Source organism: Anabas testudineus, chromosome 22, assembly GCF_900324465.2.
Source record: "Anabas testudineus chromosome 22, fAnaTes1.2, whole genome shotgun sequence".
Classification (NCBI taxonomy): Eukaryota; Metazoa; Chordata; class Actinopteri; order Anabantiformes; family Anabantidae; genus Anabas; species Anabas testudineus.
The window spans coordinates 13,605,517-13,625,839 of NC_046630.1; the positions used below are offsets into that span (position 1 = coordinate 13,605,517).

The 20,323-nt window shown below is 39.5% G+C and overlaps 1 protein-coding gene across 1 annotated transcript in view; it reads left to right on the top strand.

Annotated features, from left to right (window-relative positions):
• Positions 1-20,323, top strand: part of mmp17a (matrix metallopeptidase 17a) — a 62,922-nt gene that overhangs the window by 36,903 nt on the left and 5,696 nt on the right. The window contains exons 4-9 of the mRNA XM_026339104.1: positions 10,737-11,023; positions 16,022-16,198; positions 16,652-16,754; positions 17,517-17,599; positions 18,129-18,281; positions 18,425-18,682. Of these exons, the coding sequence (XP_026194889.1) occupies positions 10,737-11,023; positions 16,022-16,198; positions 16,652-16,754; positions 17,517-17,599; positions 18,129-18,281; positions 18,425-18,682 (1,061 nt within the window). The remainder of the gene's footprint in view (positions 1-10,736; positions 11,024-16,021; positions 16,199-16,651; positions 16,755-17,516; positions 17,600-18,128; positions 18,282-18,424; positions 18,683-20,323) is intronic.

Consider the following 20,323-nt stretch of genomic DNA (forward strand, 5'->3'; position numbering starts at 1 on the left):
CATCTGTGTGTCCCCTGAAGGATTATATTAGGTGACTCTGCCTCGGGGTGGAAATTGTTAGGTTTCTGGATCTATTTTGGATTAGAGAAAAAGCATTTTGTGAAAGTGACATGCTGGCTAGAAAGACCAGCAGCATACGAAAAAAACAGCAAGCGCAGAGTATACAAAGAAACTGTACTTGCTGCTGTGTGTAAAATGTGGAAAGATTTAAAATAATTATGCAAATGCAGAAAAATGGGTGGAATAAAGAGGCTTTTTTCTTTCATACATGCAGTTATTTCATTTCCAGGTCTATGCAGAGACCAAAGTCATCTGACTCCTGAAGAGCAAAAGGCTTTGTCACAGTCTCAATGTGCAGTTTATACAGTACATGATAAAATGATATGGTCACGTTATGTGCAGCTGGACCATCTGTCATGGATACAGCTTAGTGCTAGACAGCAGAGGAGGAGGCAGTGAAACATATGGTTGGACTGAGCTGATTCACACACGCGATCAGGGGTGATTCAACAAGGAGATGATCTAAGCTGTTGTGCCAGCAAGTTTGTGCGTTGGAACACAACCACCTACACATTAGATACAAACACACATACACACTCAAGCACATGTAAACACAGGCACGTAGTATACTGTATGTGCACACAAAGAGGAACACAAGACAAAGACACCCACACTCTCCTGTCTTAGTTGATGGGTTGAATTCATGCTCTGTCTCTCCACCTGCTAGTCTTTGTAAAGGGTCAGTGCTTCTCAGAAAGACAACCATCAGACACAAGTCATGACAGCCCACAACTGATAAAATCTCCTCACTTCTCTTTGCACTTTCGTAGATACTGATCTCTCCTAGATTTCAAAGGGTAGCGCCATTGCATATGAGAGCATGCTCAGTTTGAAGCTGAGTTGTTTAAGGGCACGTCTGAACTGTTGTTATCCTATTTTAGGTTTTTAGGTTGCTTTGTTGTCTGCGACTGGACTATGCCCTGTACTCCTGTGTTGCATGGTGGTGTGTTTGCATATTTCCAGTGTTGCTCAGCTAATGATACTATTTTACTATACTTTATACTATATACTATAAATTGCCAAGTGTATTAAAAAGTACAACTGCAATAACACAATGTAAAACACAGTACACCTCTACTCTCAACTTTGATTCAGTTAGCCATGCTTCTTTCATTGTACTCTAGAGTGTTGGCACTTTTTTTCACAAGTATAAGTGGTGACATTGCTTTAGGTTAGATGAGGAGCATGTTGTTTATGGCTGACAGGTTGGCACAGCGTCTCAGTTAAGCAGGGTGTTGCTTTGCCGCAAACTATAGTGTGTACCTGACAGCAGGAACACACTGCAACAGACAGGTAGGCTGTGAAAATCTTGGCTCTGGGCTCAAACTGTGTGATGCTGAAATACTGTTTAACGATAGTAAGTTTAGTTTCTGTATGCACAATGCCAAATCAGCTGGAATGAAAATAAAAAGCTTGTTCTGTAGCATAGCAAGCTGCTTTTATAGGTCATGTTTTGTCTGGTTTACCAAAGCAAATGCCCTTTTTATTTCCAGACACACAAGCTCATGATAAAGCTTTAGGACAGGATTTTAGGAAATAAAGGCTACAGTAAGTGAGCCGAGGTGGTTTTGCCAGTGTGTTGCTGCAAAATGGAACTGCATGAGGAGCCAGCTAAAACCACCACCAACACAACGATGTGCTCATTTAGAGTCATCAGTTAAGGAGAGTGGGATACATGGACCAGATGCCTAAATCAACCTCCAGAGGAATTATGAAGCAAGGAGGCTAATAGAGCTAAGGCAGGACAGAAGGAAAGCAAAATAAAATGAGATGTGGAGGAAAAGCAGGACATCAGGGCACTGGAGGATTGAAGAAACAGGTCGATAAGCAGGACCTCTCAGCTGATAAGAAGGCTGTGGAAGTAAGGGGCTACAGTAGTTACCATAAAAGCAGAGCAGAAAATAAAGTAGAGCTCAGACTTCAAAAAGATGGTGAACATGATGAAGTAGCAGGATAAAGATGAGTTGTATATGAGTTGCAGTTGTAAAAAAAAAAAAAAAAAGAGAAAAGCTGCCTGTTGTGAAAAAGATGAAATGTGAATATCAGTCATCTTGGTTCACAGCTTTTTGCATTCTGAAAGAACAAAACGCTGAAAGATGTCTCTGTTTTGTCAGATCCAATATATTATCTGTTTGTAATGATGAATGGTTCATCTCAAGACAAAAAATGCTGATACTGGACAATTCTACAAAGCAGTACAGACAGTACATATACACTGATCGGAGAATAGAGTAATGCGTACTTGTCATTCTGTTGGTCAGGGTCATCGTTCCTGTCTTATTCCTGATACCATACAGTATAATCTCGTCTCCCTGAGTCACCTGCCCATCCTGCCAAAAACTACTCTATTTTCCCACTAGTGTTCCCAGCTGACACTGCTCCACTGACCTGCTCACCTGTGTTCAATTCCCAAGTCCTCCCTGTCAGTTTCTCATTGTTCCTTGCCGTATCATCAGTTGTGCTTCCAAGCCACTTGTTGCCCCTGTTCCCAGTGTTTACCTGTCAGTTTTTTGAGCCTTGCTTAAGTTGTGTGCTGCCTCTTTGGACTGCATGCTGGATTTTGGCACTGTTTGTTTGTTACAGACCTTTGTGTCGACTCGGTTTCAGCCTTCGCTTCTCCCAGCTGGATGTGTTCGCCTGGACTAGAAGTGAGCCTGCTTCTGGTGTGATAGCTAATAAACAGTTTTTACTCATCTGCCCATCTGTCTCCATGTTGGAGCCTGAGCCTGTGTACTAGGTTATGACATGTCAGTCCACATGTCTAGACTGATAAATTGTTAGATGCAGAATATTCCAGTGTAAACCAGGGAAAGTGGTTCATCTGGCTGGGATTAACTAAGAAGACTAAGTTTCTTCAACAAAAGGATCGGGGAGAGTTTTCATCTCCTCCCTGGTTTGTGACTGAGGAAGTAAAAGCTCAGACTGCAGGAGGAATGATTTCAGGGGCTGAATCACTTGTCACCAGGGTCTGGACGGTTATGACTTAGTGATAATAAATTACCTGCCGACTGTGCCCCTGCAGCATTGCCTTATTGAAATAATTCCTCACATGTGCCCACTGGTGGCTTTCTGTCAAAGATATAGAATTTTTGGGAGTCTGATTTCATCTCTTGTAAAGTCTCAGCTGACCTGGAAAACCAGGTGGCAGCAATCCAGCTTCACACTGCACAGACACCTTTGTACAGATTCAACATCTGCTTCAGGGGACCAGCGTGCATACTGCTGTGAGGACCTGCTGTTTTATGACTGGAACATTTTGCTTTTTCGCAGTCGCTCTCTCCATCTCCATCCTACTACTGCCAATCATTACGCCTTACTCTGCCTTCAGCCTGGCCTTTCTCAGCTTTGTAAAATAAGGCAGTCAGTCTTTTCAGTCCAGTGAAGCCACCTTTCTTTCTACTCTCAGATCTCACATTTGTATAAGAGCACAAAGCAGCCAAGATTTACACAAAATTGAGATATATATAGGCCTCGTGGATTTTGTAGAGTTTTTTTTTTTTTTTTTATCTGCCTGGAGCTGCTGCCAAGAAACAGATGGTAAAGTTATAGTGCTTTTATTATAAACACTTGTGTATTATTTGTTGATTTCACATTCTGAGAGGTTTCCATATGGTGTAGTAAAGCACTGACATTCTATATAAAACACATGCCTCAGGAGCCTTTTTTATCCAGAATTTACTTTAGTATGGAAAATGTATTGTATATTGTTTGTTTGTTTTGACTAGCTTACTTGTGTCTTTTCATATTTACTGTGCATATTTGCAGTTGGCATCTTCATTTGGCATCTCATACTGGCAGTAAAAGTACCCTTTGGCCTCACTAATTGGTACACCATGCCCGTCACTCCTTGACACAATAGTCATAAATTATCTGTTATGCTTACATTGACTTTAAAAAAATTGGGTTTGGTTTAGGTACAGTAAGTTTAGGGGTTAGGTAAAAAAGTACGTCCTGAAACAACACAGAGTGTCTCAGTTGTCATCCCTATGTGTCTTATACCTAAACTAAGATGGCATCATTATCCAACACCAGATTGACAGTTTCTGAGACTCTTGGAGTGAGAATAGGCTACATCATAGTGCTTAATTGATGTGAGATGAGTCACACTTTTTGTCTTTGCCTTTATTTAGCTTCAAGGTTCCTTTGTTGGTAAAAAGTATGTGAACCTTTTGGAATTTTCTGCATTAATTTGTCATAAAATGTCCTCTGATCTTCATCTAAGTCCAAAATATTAACAAATACAATGTTCCTAAAGTAATAACACAATAAAAAATCTAATCTTTCATGTCTTTATTGAGAACAACAATAAAAACCTCATAGTGTTATTGGAAAGGTTTATGAACCCTTTAAATAATGACCCCAAAAGATGCTAATTGGTGTCAGATGTTAGCATAAGATAACAAAATTAATTTGTAGGTGTGGACTAGAGCTACTTCGACTGAAGACTTTGCTCCGCACAAGAAGAATATTCTTATGTGAGCCATGACTCGCCTAAAGGAGCTTTCAGAGGATCTACGATCAAGAATTGCTGATTTACATAAAGCTGGAAAGGGTCAGAAAGTGATGTCAAAGACTGTAGAAATTCACCAGCCTACAGTTAGACAAACCATCTACTTCTGGAGACACTTTGAGGCTGAGGCTCTTCTACCAAGTAGTGGGTGGCCAGTCAAAATGACCCCAAGAGCACAACAAACACTTTCCCAGTGTTTCACCAACCAGGATTACTGTGAGACTGTATAATGGATGTGGAGTAAATATTAGAAGTAGATATTAGCAGAAAAAATAAAGTAAAAATGATTGCAACGCCCCCAGGCATTTGATTAACATTACAACCAGACGGTTTATTGTGTTAACCTGCAATAATTGAGTTATGCTTTCACATTTTTCTCTCTTTATCTTCATTGTAGGGAAATTCATCTCATTCTTTACAGCTGTAATAAGAATAAAGCCTTTTGTATGGATATACTGTGCAATTGGCATTTTTCATGCCCCCTCCATGAACTGGTTCAGCGGCATGATTTTTAGTGGATGTAGTCTGCATTAAAGCGGACAGCTGTTAATTTGCCCAAATAATTCATTACACATCAAATGCATTGCCCCCTTATCGATTTGAGCTGGCTTGAAACCTGTTTATCTCTCTGCTTTCTTTTCCTTTCAACTCAAACAGAAGGTGTTTTTTTAAAAGGAGAATTAAATGACCACATCCTTAACAGATTCAATTTCCCAGAATTTGCATACCCTGTTTGGTTAAAAAGGCAAGACTATATCCAGAGTGATCTTACTGCTATGTTACTGAAATTACAAACCTCACTATGTTTGAATTGTTCTCCTCAGTTTAATTGACTAAAATACACTAATCTTCGAAATTACAAATAATTACAAACAGTGATTTTAGTTTGTTTTTGACAATCAAGGGCATAGTTCATTGTCAAATTTAAAGTCAATGTAAAAAAAATGAATAAATGCAAGTGTACTGTAGATTAATTAAGACCATTGTACCACCATGATTTGCATATTTCAACTCGTCTCGTTTACTCTTTAACATTCCTCCCTCGTTTCCGTCAGCCTGTAAATTGCTACTTTCCTCTATTTTTACCTCAAACGTCCTCAAATTTCCTCCTCTTCCATCCTCTGTTTGTCAGTTAAGCACCATTGCAAAAGATTCACAGTCTGTCCGGGTCTGCCTGCTCACTAGTGTCAGGGTGTTCTTTTGATGTAAGCATTTCTTTATGTAGGTATTATATTTGATTGATGTGGAAACGTCTGACAGCACACTCTGTTCTCAGATATTTATTTGTAAGTCAATGATGCACACTCAGGAGGTCTGATGCTGCTAAACAGCCCCTCAACCACTGAGCCACTGATGACTTCTGCTTTATGCTGCAGCCAAAAAACTCATACATCTGCACTTTCTTCCAAACTCTGCTGGCTTATGTTTCCTCTCAAACTACTCATCATCCATGCTCATTAGATTTAAAATGATGCCCTCACGTCACACAGCAATCAGCGTTATCAGTTACTGATGCTATGGATTGTAGAGGTTGAAACAGGTGAGTGATGTAGTACCGCCGATGCAGCGTGAGAGTAAGCACATCACCAGTGGCTTAAAAGCAGAGGCATTTTGGAAAATATGATTATAGTTATATGACCAAATATCCACTCTGTTTTTCTCTCCACCATCCTCTGAGGGAAATATACGGCAAATTAGCTGATAAACACTCCATTATGTTCACCTGCTAGCCACTAACTTTAGTCTGCTGTTAGGTGGTAGGAAGGAAGTGGATTTTAGAGCTATTTCACTAAAAGCAGCTGCCTGGAAAAAAGTTAACCAACAGTAATGATGTCTGTTTGCAAAACAAAACAGAGAGCCAAAATGTGCTGAAATGCTTCATATAGCTGTAAGGATCTGAAGAGCCGGGCAGTTTTTGTCTGTTAATTTGACATTTGATAAATTTACAATAGATAAAATATTGGTTATATTTTCATTGTTATACTAGTGTGGAGGTGGAAACTTTACCAAAACAGTGGGAGCAAGTGTTAACATAGCTTCGAGGTGAGCCGTGTGGCAGCAGGCACAAAAGGGCAGCACACTCCTAGCGGCTAAAATGAATAGTTTAACATTTTGGGAAAAATAGTTATTCAGCTATAAAAAATATTTAAGAAATAACTTGTGGTTCAACAGTAATGATATAAAATAAATGCATACATTCTTTATGCGGCAATAGTTTAATTGACGACAATGGAATACGATAAAATTCGGATAGTTTTTCTTCATATTCTGTCAATAAAAAAAACTGACCACAGAACAACTAGATAGTAAAGAACCTGCTGCCATAGACTTAATGAGAACGAACACTTTTAATTAACATCAGATCTGACCCCAATGGTTGCTTGATTAAAACAAGATCAATAAGGTTGTTATTATAAAGGTGTAAGATTGATAAAGTGACAGGATCTCTACCACGTCTGTAACGATGATCAGATTTAAAGGAGGCACCCCAGGGAAATGAGACCTGCTTCATTTCTTCGCGCGCCTATACACAATACTAATGTAAACACCAGGAATTGCCTGTGACTGCTTAGTTTATCTGAGATGCAGGGCAGGAATGCTCTGACCTTGGCGGACCTACCTACAATACAAATACAGACACATTTGAATGCCCATACATACATACACACTGACAAATCTCTGCTCTGTGCCTCTCCATCTTTCGCTCTCTCATCAGCATTCTCCCAAACACACACACACACACACAAACACACACAAACACAGGAGTAGACATAATCTCCCACCCTCGTCGGTCTGAATCTAGACTAATAAGCAGGTGAATTGTCTGTGGAGGTTCAGCCATTTGCAGTGACCTTGGCTAACCGTGGTTGGCAGTGAGGGTCATGCACTCTCACTGGATGAATAAGTGAACTGCGTAGGCACATTTTTATGAACAAATCAACACAAGAAGAAGAAAATCATGCTTGCTGCACACCACCACAGATGTCCCCACAGAATAGGTGATGTGATTAGATTTCAAAGTTACTTGCTGCATACATTAGCATATTAATGAGGAAAACCCCATTTTCAAACCACCTCCTTATTGCTTAAACTAACATCACTGTTTTGTGACACCATGTTGACATAGATGTATTCCCTAATTAATGCATAAATTAGCCATGGTAATGAACTCATTTGCATGACTCAGTGTATTTAAGACATTGCGGGAAAAGACAATAGCCAGCTCAAGTGTTAAGTGTCCTGAGGATGCACACTAATGTAAGACTCTGGAGACTAGCCACCTATTCTATCAAGCATAGGGCTTCATGTACTTTCAACCTCATGGGACATGTGGCCTCTTAATTTTTTGGGAACTATCTTCAAATAAAGTCAGTTAATTAATATGCATATAATTTAGAAGCACGTCTAAGGCGGGTTACTACACACTGAGACCCCTCTGTGTTCAGACTTCATTACCTTCTAACTGGACACTGTACCAGAGAAACAGCAGGAGCCACTAGTAGACATATAGTGCCGTTAAGCAGCAGTGCGAATAAACAATCTTTGGGGTTAATTTTGAATAAAGAAATGAATGTAATTTCACTTAGTAGCAAAATGGAATATATTTATTTGTAAAATATAACACATTAGCAACTAAAAGCTTTATTCATGGCATTGGACAAAACAATTTAATGCAAGATAAGTAGGTAGCAAGGTAGCTTCAGAAGGATTTTACTGGAAAGAAATGAATTGAGAAGTGAGTTTGTTTTTTTAATAAATGTTCATATTCTTCATTGTTTTTATACATAAAGTTTAAAATTGTGTCTAGTCCTGAACAAATGTAAAGCTACAATAACTGTAAACACAACAGTGTTATCATCTTATAAATATTTTAAAGCTATGTAACATTCATTTGGAGTTATTTTTGTGCCTGGCAAAAGACCAATATCACTTGTTTTTTTTTTCTGAAAATTCCACTATGTTCTCCAGAACAGTTCCTGTCTTTGTCTCTGTGTTGTTGGGTAAGTAGTTGACAGTGGGTTTTTAGAGTTTTATCACTACAAACGGTGATATACTGAAAACTGAAAAAACACTGATGTGAACGACAAGAGTTAAGTAAAAGGCCAAAGCCATAAAACTGAAACAAAAAGCTGAAAAATAGTCCAAAGGCCTGTAGAGCTGTAGAGAATAGCACAGTAGGGCTGCAGAGCCAGGTAATAGTTCTCTGTGGGTTCATCAGCCCTTTAATAACACGTGGTCACATGATCCATTGTTAAAATATAAAATCATTATAGCCAGTTTAGGTTACTAAGAAGTGCCCTGCATAAATGGAAAATCAAAAACCAAAGTACATCAAGGAATAAAATTTGAAAAAGAAAATCACTAAAGGTGTTTTTACTGTACAGACCTGTAGTTTCTGAGGTAAAGGAAAGCTTAAGTTTGCAAAAGCAAACATTTCCAAAACTTCAGGTGCTTAAACCCAGAGAATCATCTTCTTGCTGTGCACATGCTGTAAATCGTATTCATCACAAGGTGAAATAGTTTAATAAAGAAGGGATTACCTAACAGGAGAAAGGAGACATTAACATTCTAGATAGACAAATAGAGAAGGACGAGGGAGAGAAGGATTACAAAACATGACGCGGCAGAAAAAAATGAAGATCTGAGTCTTCAGGGACGAATTTAAATAACAAAATACTGTAAAACTAATGAAATAAATGCCCAGATAAAATACGGATTAAAAGTATGCAATGTTGAGTGAGGGCAAAACTGAAACAGAGACAGAACAAGGCAGAAGTCGCTCACTAGTTCAGCTGTGCCACGAGAAGTTATTTAAAAGATTAAAGAGATCTCGCCAGTGTGAGCTCTTCTGGCAGGTGTTCAGAAATTTGACTTTGACAGCAAAGGTCCAGTCACTCCTAGCTACAGACAGAGACGCTGAAACAGCTGCTGCTCCGGCTCATGTGGGGATGAAAGGTCTGAAATGTAGCTTGTGGTGAAAGTTGCTTTGAGTCAGAAGTTATTAGTAAAACGCTCTGCTATCCAAAAAATAACATCAGCGGGTCAGCAGCAGGATACTGTAGTGAAGGCTGTAAGATGGCTGAACGGCTCTCGGAAGATGCTGCAACAAAGCTTGCATCATTAACTATAGTTTGAAGGGAGCTTGATCAATTGTATCAAGCTTTTATTTCGCTTCTTTTTTTTTTACATAAAACTCTGTTTCACGTAACAGATCTGCAGATCTGGCACAGACAGTATGTGTTTTGTTGCCTGTTATCAGAGGTGGTTTGTTTAGGTTGACTATGGATATGTTAGAGTGAACCAACCAAAACATTATGCTGCTAAAATGAACCTGAATGTACAGTACAGTATGTCCTCGGCTAAATCTTATCATCATATTGTTACCTATGTACTGTTGGTAAAAAATCTAAAATAGTAAAGTGTGTCTCCTGTTAGAAGAAGTCACAGTAACTGCAGAGCAACCGTTAATGTCATTTTCAATGTAAATTCATTCTTTTGAAACACATACTTCAAAAACCAGAGGACTCAAACTGACAGACTACCTATCAGCTACTGTTTTGTGTCCTGTTTAATACTCGCATGGCTCTGTCGTACTGTGTTAGGCTTGTCCGCTGTTCTTCTTCAATAGGAGAGATGGGCTTCCTTGGAGTGTCTTTTTTTTTTTTCTAGTCAAGTCTGTAGTCAGGTTTTTTCTAGTCTGTACAAGTGAGCCTGAGTCAGATTTTCCAGGCATTTTGTCATTATCAGCTATGTCAAAGCTAGACTGAAAATCAAAGGGGACGAGTCACTTTTAATGGCAACAAGAAAAACAGAGTCATTTTTTTAACTCTTTGCCTTTCACCAAGGACACTTAAAACTCGGGGTGTTTTTCTTCATTTATTACATTCTACTCTAGCATTAACAGTTGGACAGTGCAACTAAAACAGGGTTGAGTATGCTGCTTTGAATGTTTGGAGGGTCCAGGGGTCATTTTCAGAAATTTGCTCAGGATATACTGTATGTAAAATGACCTCTGTTCTTAGATCTATATGTGAATCTTCTGAAAAATGATACAAGGCTTCTGGGAGAGTAGACATTTGACGTTTAATAAGTCCATTTATTTTGTTTTGTTTGTTAGTTTTTGTTTTTCTCTCTTGTGTAACACCATCTCCTTTTCCTCTCTCAGAGTCAGGACCTTCCCAAAGGATTCTGCATTACTGGGCAGGGACACTGTTAGAGCACTGATGTACTACGCCCTGAAGGTCTGGAGTGACATCGCACCACTTAACTTCCACGAGGTGGCGGGAAGTGATGCAGACATTCAAATCGACTTCACTAAGGCCGACCACAATGATGGATATCCCTTTGATGGACCAGGGGGCACTGTGGCACATGCATTTTTTCCAGGAGAGAGGTTCACAGCTGGGGATACACACTTCGATGATGACGAGGCCTGGACCTTCAGATCTCCAGGTGAGGAAATGCTGCACTGCTCTTGAACATATTCTATCACTGTATTATACATTGGTAAAATGGATAGGATATATAATATCACTTCCCAGAGTCATTTTCTGGGAGGAATCTCCCACTAAAAACTTCATAGAGACTACACCGGAGTACTACTGAATGAGAATATTTAAACAGTCAGTGTCTAGAAAATGAAAACTGTTTTGAACTTTCATGCCCGCTAAGGCTTCTCTATCCAAAACTAGAACGCTGACTGTACTTTGGAGCTAAGTCCTGCTTCTACCCATTTTTCATGTTCCAGATTCTATAATTAATATTTCATTTGTCAGAGCTATGAATATAACACACAATGGCTTCAGATACAGGGCTCAAAGTAGTGACTAAAGTGGTCATATGCTTATTAGGGACATAAAAAAGGGGCCTGTTCGCTTCCTCCAACTGCCAAAAACAATCCACTCTAGGACACCCATTGTTTTTCACCAATAGAAGAAATGATGATTATTGTTGACTCTTATACATCTATCTAGAAATCTTGTAAAGTATTCCACAGAGTATTTGCAACTATAGTGTCTTCTAAAATTCCTAATAGAATAATGATAGAGAAATCAGTAAAAGAGAGAAAAGCACCATAATTAGTGCATCTAAAGTGTGACAGTCTGACAGCACAGTGTTTTCTTTGATTTATGGCAATGAAAAACTGAAAAGAATACGTGTCTGCCAGAGTGCAAAGCTGGGCTATAATATATGATGTCAACAGCTGCTTCAATGACAATCGATAAAAGAGCGATTTGGACACAAAGACACTGTGATGATATTTGCTGGGCTTGGACACACTATTTTGTGCAGAAATATCAGTCTGTCTTTGTGGTAAGGGACAGTGGTGGGAAGCTCCTCAACTTAACAACAGTAGAGTTGTTCCACCCCCCCCACCCCTACATTTCAGAGAGAGATATTACTCTTACTTCATACACAGAGTCCCCGTTAGCTTTTAAAGCCTCTTGTTCCACTGTTTCAGCAGACATCATGTCTATATGCTATAAAATCACAAATCGCTCTCACTGTGTTCCTCCTTTGTTGTGTGGCCTTTTTGTATGTGGGGAATGACTGACAGTTTTTTGTGAACATGGCTGTTTGTGTTAGTGTTAGAAGGTACTAACTGGAAGGTTTGTTGTTTCTCATTCTTAGTAGCACAACTTACTCCTATGAGCTCACTAGCAGGAGACAATGCTGAATGTACCAGCTGGTGAGTCTATGCAGACAGGACCTGTGCTCATATGCAATCTGTATTTTTGCTCTGTTAAAGCTGCAAACCATATATTACAGCAGCTTAGTCTGCTCCAATTAAACCTCTCTACAGGTCGCTGCAGTGACAGGACATGATGGGATGAAGGTGTTGTAGTTTACAGCATTATCAGCATAGTTTAGAGTTTGGTTAATGGGAACAGGGCAGTGGAGATGAGGTGTGCTCATGTTTTTACGACCACTCAGTAATTTTGAGCAAATATAAATGTAAATTCAGAAAGGGACAAATACGGTAAACAAATAAAAACAAACATCATCACAGAGTTGAAGCCTGATGGAAAACAGGCTCAGTGTTAAAACACAGATTGTGAGTGAGTGAGTGAAAAGATTCCCACTGAGAATCACAAATCGTGTCTTGATAGATATTCTTGCCTTCAAGGTTGCTTCACTTTGATGAAAGGCGAAATGTACATCAAATAAAACCTACTATTTCATTTGTAAATCAGGTATCTGCCTCTTTCTCTTTGCTGTACTCTGTGAAGACTGAAAAATTCCCTGTTTCTTATGGCCAGTCAGTGCCGATAAAAACAACCCGACACTGTTTATTGCCTTTGATTTTGTAACATTCTTTTAGCACAGAATTATGGTTTATATGATTTAGATGTAGGGACAACTATTTCTATTCAATGAAAAAAAAACAAGATATTGATCCTCTCTTTGAAGGTTTTGCTTATGTCCTTGTGATTTATGTCATACTCTTGCAGTTTGAGGCAGTCTAACCCAAATGCTTTTAGTGATTTGGGACTTACCTCCAGGTGAACAAGGCCCTGACTAATTACAGAATCTCATTACTATTTTTTCTAATATTCTGGAAAGGATAATAGCTATCCACTTAACTATGTAACTCCAAAGTGGTGTGATAGCCTGACATTTAGATAATTTCTCAGCTTTCAGAATGCATGTACTGTGATGCAAGTAATAAGGGACCAACTTAATGCAACGCTTACAATTCTGACCCTGAGGTTTAGTTTTGCATTTTAGTACGACCTTAGTTTTACACTACATATTGAATGTTAGCACCAATTCACGAAGCCCATTTCTTGACTGTGTAAATTGGGTCTCTCTCTGCAGATGTGTCATCCGTAGACCCTATACTGTTCCTTACAGGCATACAGGCAGTGTGTCGGTCAGTCAAAATGCTCATATTTAGTATAGTTTTAATCCAGGTGTGCCTGCATGTTACAAGTTGCCAATTGAATTTGGCCTATTGATGTGACAGTACCACATGTTGAGTACAGCAGCCTTAAAAGTTCATTTTTCTACATCTCCCAACTTGCCTGATTTAACACACTAAATCTTCACAAAAGGAGCTGATGCAGACTTCCATTCCTCCCAATTAACTTGTGACATGACAAAATAGCTCTTTGAATATGGTTTGCCTTTGGCAGGTCAAAATCACAGAGGGAAGTTGTCTCCAAACACATTCAGAACAGCTGAACAGAGAAAGTTACATTTAATGAGAAAGCCTGCCCTATGCATTGGCGAAGGGGCTGTAATCAGTTGTGATCAGCCTACATGCTGATGGAGAACGTTAAGATCATTTGTCCACCAATGGACACAGACAAATGCATTATGTAGGTTTCACAATATCTAGGGTTCAGATATTGTCACAACAGATTTTTCGAGGAGTTTGGAAAAACCATTTCTCACTAAAGAAAACTAAACAGTTGAACAAAGTCAATATCAGTTCTTCAGCTTGAACAATTCTTACAGTAGGTTAAGACCCTCAATCAATATTTGTTGTAGTTTTAAATGAATTCTAAAATATTAGTTGAAGCTGTTACTGTCATATGGCACTGCAAAATTAAAAGTGCACAATACTTTACTCATATAAATTCTGCAATATCACTCTATGTTACACTATGTAATTTCACTTATGTGCTCATGAACAAATTCAGTGAATATATTGAGAATGTTAATGTGGTTTTACCTGCTTTAAACATAGCAAAAACTATTGCATACCTCTATATATTCTTGTTAAAATTACTGATTCTTGAGTCATTACAGCACACATTACTGCAGGATCAAAATACTACAGGGACTCACATTAAATGAAAAGCATAGCCCGAGGCAAGTTGTGCTCCTGCTTCTTTGCATCTAGCGTATGGTACACCATCCTTATTAAAGTTTTAATCAAATGCTGCAGGCTTTGTTTGTAGCATTCTAGATACATCATGATATGTCCCAGTAAAAGTCTCCTTTAATATGATGTATTTACTATTCGTCAAAGTAATGGGATTTTCTACCTACAGTATTCTAGGATCCAGTGAAAACACTGATCTGATGGTTACATATACTCTATGTCACTGAGCATGCTCATTAAGCAACATTCATTTGCTTCTGTTTACTCTAAACCTCTCTTTCTCTCTCTGTTTCCTGATCTCCGTCTGTCATGGATGTCTAACTCGATGACTCTCGTTCATCCACCTCAATCTCACAGCTCCGACTTTGTCCGTAGGCATTAGGATTTTTTTCTGTCAACCTCAGATGGACTGTAAATACGATGACATGGTACCTACTTTGCTCTGAATCCCTCTTCTCTCCCCCCGATCCCTCCTTTTATCCACTTTTCCTCTCTGCACCGTGTGCTCCTGTAGATTAGAGTTGGCATTTGGCTCCTGAATATCCCTGGTGTTGTAAGCACAAGTGCACGCCTCCAGTTGTCCTTTGTCCTTTGGAGCACAGCACTGAGATGTTCCCAAGTTGAGGTTAACAGAATGCAGACTTGAGCCTAGACACTAAGGAACTCTAAGCTAGCTTGGCACGACATGCTAGAATTTCAAAATTGCAAACCTAAATCTCTAAACCTCCGGTTTTGTCTTGCTTAGCAGAGCCAGACAATGAGTTTTGGAGGCTTTTTTCTTTTTTTGTCAGCTAAACTGGAAAGGTAAATGGAAAAGGTACTTTAATACTCTGCAGGCTCTGTAGGTGTCTTTCTGCACTCGGGTTTTGATTGGCAGCCCAGGGGCTGAGACAGTCTTACCGTACTTATCTCGCTGCACCACACACCTAGCGGCACTCAAAGCCACCAGAGTTGTATGTCATGCCTTTTAAATTACAACCTATAGAGTCAACTCATAAAAGGGATAAACACGCAAGCAGGGGTTGTGTTGGTTCTACAAAAGTTTCACATTTCAAGCAGCAAGGCGATCTCTGTCAAATCTGAAGGTTGATATAAGAACGGTTGAAGTAAAAGTATTTGATTAATTCATAAAAGGTGACAATGCTGTCTGGTTTTCAAAGTAAAAGCCTTGTTTACTCTTCCTCTCCCACTGAGTGCAGGTTCATTTTGAGATGAGAGTCTGGAAAGAGCAGCTTTGTCTATTTGTCTTGTGCATCTTTTTTATTATTATTATTATTGTTGTTAAGTCATTTACTACCATCCTGGAAAGCAACAGTTGAAATGATAAGGAAGACAAATATGCAGTAGGTGTTTTGTTTTTGTTTCGTTTGTTTGTTCACGTTCAAATACAAATTCAAAATACAAATGCATACAAAAGTATTTAACACTGCATATTTTTAATGTATGGATTTATTTAGATTTTAATATGAAGGTTCAGCTTCAGTGAAAAATAATTATATCCTTGATACATGTTGTTAATTATTGTGTATCAGACACCTCCATATATCTACTGTGCCTTCAAACAGACAAATGCATAATTTCGCATAACATAATGCATAAAAACATAAATCCTCTTTCAGACACCCATGGGATGGATCTGTTTGCGGTTGCAGTCCATGAGTTTGGTCATGCCATCGGTCTGGTGCACACCTCCGCCATGGAATCAATCATGAGGCCGTACTACCAGGGCCCAGTAGGAGACCCTCTGAAGTATGACCTGCCTTATGAAGACAAGGTCCGCGTCTGGCAGCTCTACGGTATGATCCCCTTTGTCGATGTGGAAGACAGATCTGAAGCAGTCATTGAGCTTTATAGAGTGAGATTATTGATTCATGACAACAAGGAGTTAATTAGACCTCTTTATGACACATGATCTAATCACACCATTGCCTGGTTTAGTGAGTGGAAGTGAGACTACAAGGGAGTTAAATTGAATTTAACATTCAGATTAGTAGAGTGTGCATTTCATGCTGGTATCGGCTGCTATGCCATGTTACACTGTGGTGATGGAATAATTTACATTACAGTGACACAAAATATTTAAAAAGGATGTCTACAGATTCTTGGACTTGTTGTAACTGTCCAAGACCCTAATATATTTAATTGACAATGACACAAAACAAATCAAAGCAGCATCAATTAGACATATTAACTATACAATCAATGTTGTTCTCTTGTTCATTTGATTTTTATTCACACATCTTCCCCAGGTGTCAGGGACTCTGTGTCCCATACCAATCGACCAGGCAACCCGTCCCAGACAGCTGAACCTCCCGTCCTGTTAGACCTTCCTGAAAACAGATCAACCCTTCTGTAAGTAGACGATGTGGTGTCAGTTCAGTTCAATAAAGTTTCATCTCTTTCTACGGTTTGGGCCCCTTTCAAACACACACATACCCATGGCTCCTTCTTCTCCCTCAGGTGTCTAGAGCTTTTCATTGCCTTGGTAAAGATGTAATAAATAACCCCTGTGGATGAAAATGGAAAGGAACAGTTACAAAGAGCCTATAAGACAGTGTTTCCCTGCCTGTTTTGCTCTTCATACACATAAAACCAACTTTCCTTCCATGTAATCAGCTTTCCACTGCCCTTGTTACTCATTTTTCACCCTCTCTGTCAGGGCATGATGCATGAAGCTGCTGGATTATTGACAAGGGTCACAAATGCTGACCACTAGGCAGCGGTGTCGTCTTAATAGAGCTCTGAATAGAGATCTTTGTTTATAATACAAGGGCTGGCAGCCTCCCACTCACAGTGTCAGTCCTGTGGTACTAATGGCTTCATCATTGGTAGTCTGAACACGTTACTGCTTTAAATCACTTATTAGCCCTGGGGATAAATGCACTGGGGGACCTCACCATGTCAGCGTGGTAGCATTTCACCTAATGTTTAGCCTATTTAATCAAAGGAAGCACATGCGCATGTATTCAAGCATTTAGATTCTCTCAGTAGGTGAGTGCAATTATAACATAGTTTGTTTGTTTTTTTGAATGTAGATGTCTTTAACTGGATCTTTTTCGTGAACCACACAACTTATAATAAGTGAGGTCGTTTTTTGCTCCCTTCCTCTGTCAGGCTGGCGCGAGATGCCCCAGACAGATGCACCAGTCACTTTGATGCTGTGGCCCAAATACGAGGGGAGGCCTTTTTTTTCAAAGGTATTCAAGCCTAAAAGGAGAAAAGCGAACAAGAGAGACAGACAGACGCACAGACAGATAGAGGGTGACAGTGAGGGAGAAGAGAAAAAAAGAGGTGAACTGAGAAGAGATAAAGCAATAGAGTAAAGGACAGCAGCTGGCCAGAGGACAGATCAATTGAAAGCAAGTAATGTGCAGCTCATACCACGGGCTTGCACAGCACACCATCACCTATTCTGCAGTCTAAACACCATAAATATGTTCCTATAGTTGCCAGGCTGTCTTGAAGTTGGCTCATCTGGCTAGTTTACAATACAGCTATCATTGTCCAAAAATAAAAGTTATATTGAAAATTACTTTTAATGACATAATAATGCGCGGCCTGTATTGGCTAATATTTCCATCTTATTAAATAGTTATGCCTCTTCTCCTAAGGACAAGGCCTCTTCAGTTTTTCTATAAAGCCTGTTCACTTAAAATAGAGGTAGGATTTTTCTTGTAGAATATTAGGAAGCCATTTCAAGCTCTAACCTGTTCCTGTCTGTCCCAGGGAAGTACTTTTGGCGACTAACACGAGAGAAGCACCTGGTGTCCCTTCGTCCAGCTCAGATTCATCGCTTCTGGAGGGGCCTTCCACCCAATCTGGACAGCATAGATGCTGTGTATGAGAGACCTGGAGACCACAAAATAGTCTTTTTCAAAGGTAAATATTCTGTTTCTATTTGTCAGTGTGGACTGAATAGGTCTGTGTTTCCTTGCATTGATTTTTATAGTGTTTCTTTTATGGTTGTCTAGGTATATTAGGTAGAAATGACTCACTTTGTTACATCTCTACATACAACTCAGGTCTGAAGTACTGGGTATTTAAAGACAATAACGTTGAAGAAGGTTACCCTCGTTCAATCAGTGACTTCGGTCTACCTTTGGAGGGAGTGGATGCAGCCTTTGTTTGGCTGCACAACGACAAAACCTACTTCTTCAAGGACAACCACTACTGGCGCTACGATGACCACCTGAGGCGAATGGACCTGGGCTACCCTAAAGACAGCACGCTGTGGAAGGGGCTTCCACCAAACCTGGATGATGCCATGAGGTGGTCCGATGGTGAGTAGCCATAAACATGAGCCCTTCTTTCTACAAACCCACTGCGTCACAGAAAGATTTAAAACTATGATGTTTATGCCTTGAACCTAGGGAGTGATTTCAGCGTTAAAATAAACTGCAACAAAAAGGAAACGATAAACAAAAATTTCCTAAACACCAGAAAAAGACAGTTTTATAAAGTCCCATGTGGCTCTAAAGAGACCTGTAAGTAGTCGGGGAAACATTCAGGTAATCTTAACTTGGAGTTGGAGACAATATATTTAATGTGGAAAACATGCTTAAACAAACTGTTTGGGTGGAAACTGGCAGAAACAGACGTTATTCAGCCTAACGGCAATGGCTGGCACCTCCACTTCTAAGAGCTACAAACAATTAGTTTAGCTTCTCTGAGCATAAATCCACTTCATATTGATACCTGCAGCAACATTTTGGAACGCATTTTTGACTCATTGTTATAATCATTGTAAACAAATAACATCATCCGTGGAGTTTTTTTTTTTAACCTGCAAGTGTACACTATATTAATACACTAAATACACACTCATATATTGTACATCCCCACATATACAGATATTTATGCCCTTAGCAAATATTATACAATGTGTACACATAACGCAATAACTAATAATCGCTGGCCCATAAAAGAGGAGATACAGTTATGGAAAATAAAATATACCGCAGTATGTGTGCCTTTAGGGACCTTTTGCATGTAAGCCACTCAAGTTTCCAGACAACAAACTTTTTAGATTACAGAAACTGAGTCAGTCTACCAGAAAGAGGTTGTTAGACTGGCATCTGGGCTTGCCAACAACAGCCTTGACCTTTACACTGCAAACACGCTGGAGAGCCGTGTTGGGTGTTATGAATCCACAAGCCAGTCTCTCCTTATTAATTCAAGCCGCCAGTGTGAGCTCGCCGGAGTCGGCCCTATTCCATTCGAAAAACACTAAGATGGAATGACAAGATTGCTAATCTAATCAAGGTGGTCCAGCAGAAAATCTTTCTCCTGCATTAACCTCGGCGCAATCAATGTCTCGCAGTCAGTCCTGATCCTGTTCTGCTGATCCGCCTTCTGATAAGACTCCGCCTTGCTCCAAGATAACACTGAAGTTTGTCATTTGAACAGATGAGCAGTCAGTTTGCAGTTGTCTTCCATGAAAGGCCTGAATGGCACCAGAGCAAGAAGAAAGGTAATGAAAGAAACTGCCGCTTTACCCCCTCTGGGCAGCCATGCATTGTGCAGACTGCCCTCTGGCATATACTGTAGCTTCAGTGCATCACTCTTCACACTATCTGCCTCGGCATCTGTTACTTCCATTGCAACGGCTTTCCCTCTCTCTCTCTCTCCCTCTCTCTCTCTCTCTCTCTCTCATACACACACTAATATGCACATTGTATACTGTACACCACAATGCACTGACCAAATCATGCTAATATGGAAATGGTTGGTAATTCGAGTCATATTTTTGTTGTTAGTTTAGTTTAACTAGATTTTTTTTTTGATTAACATCTGCTTACTGGTAAAGTCTTTATCTCTGTGTTTCCCTAATGCGTGCTTGTGTTTGCTAAAATACTTTCTCCATCAATTTTATTAGGTTGTAAGGAAGATTATAGAAGAGCTTCTTTTGCTTCTTCCAAAAC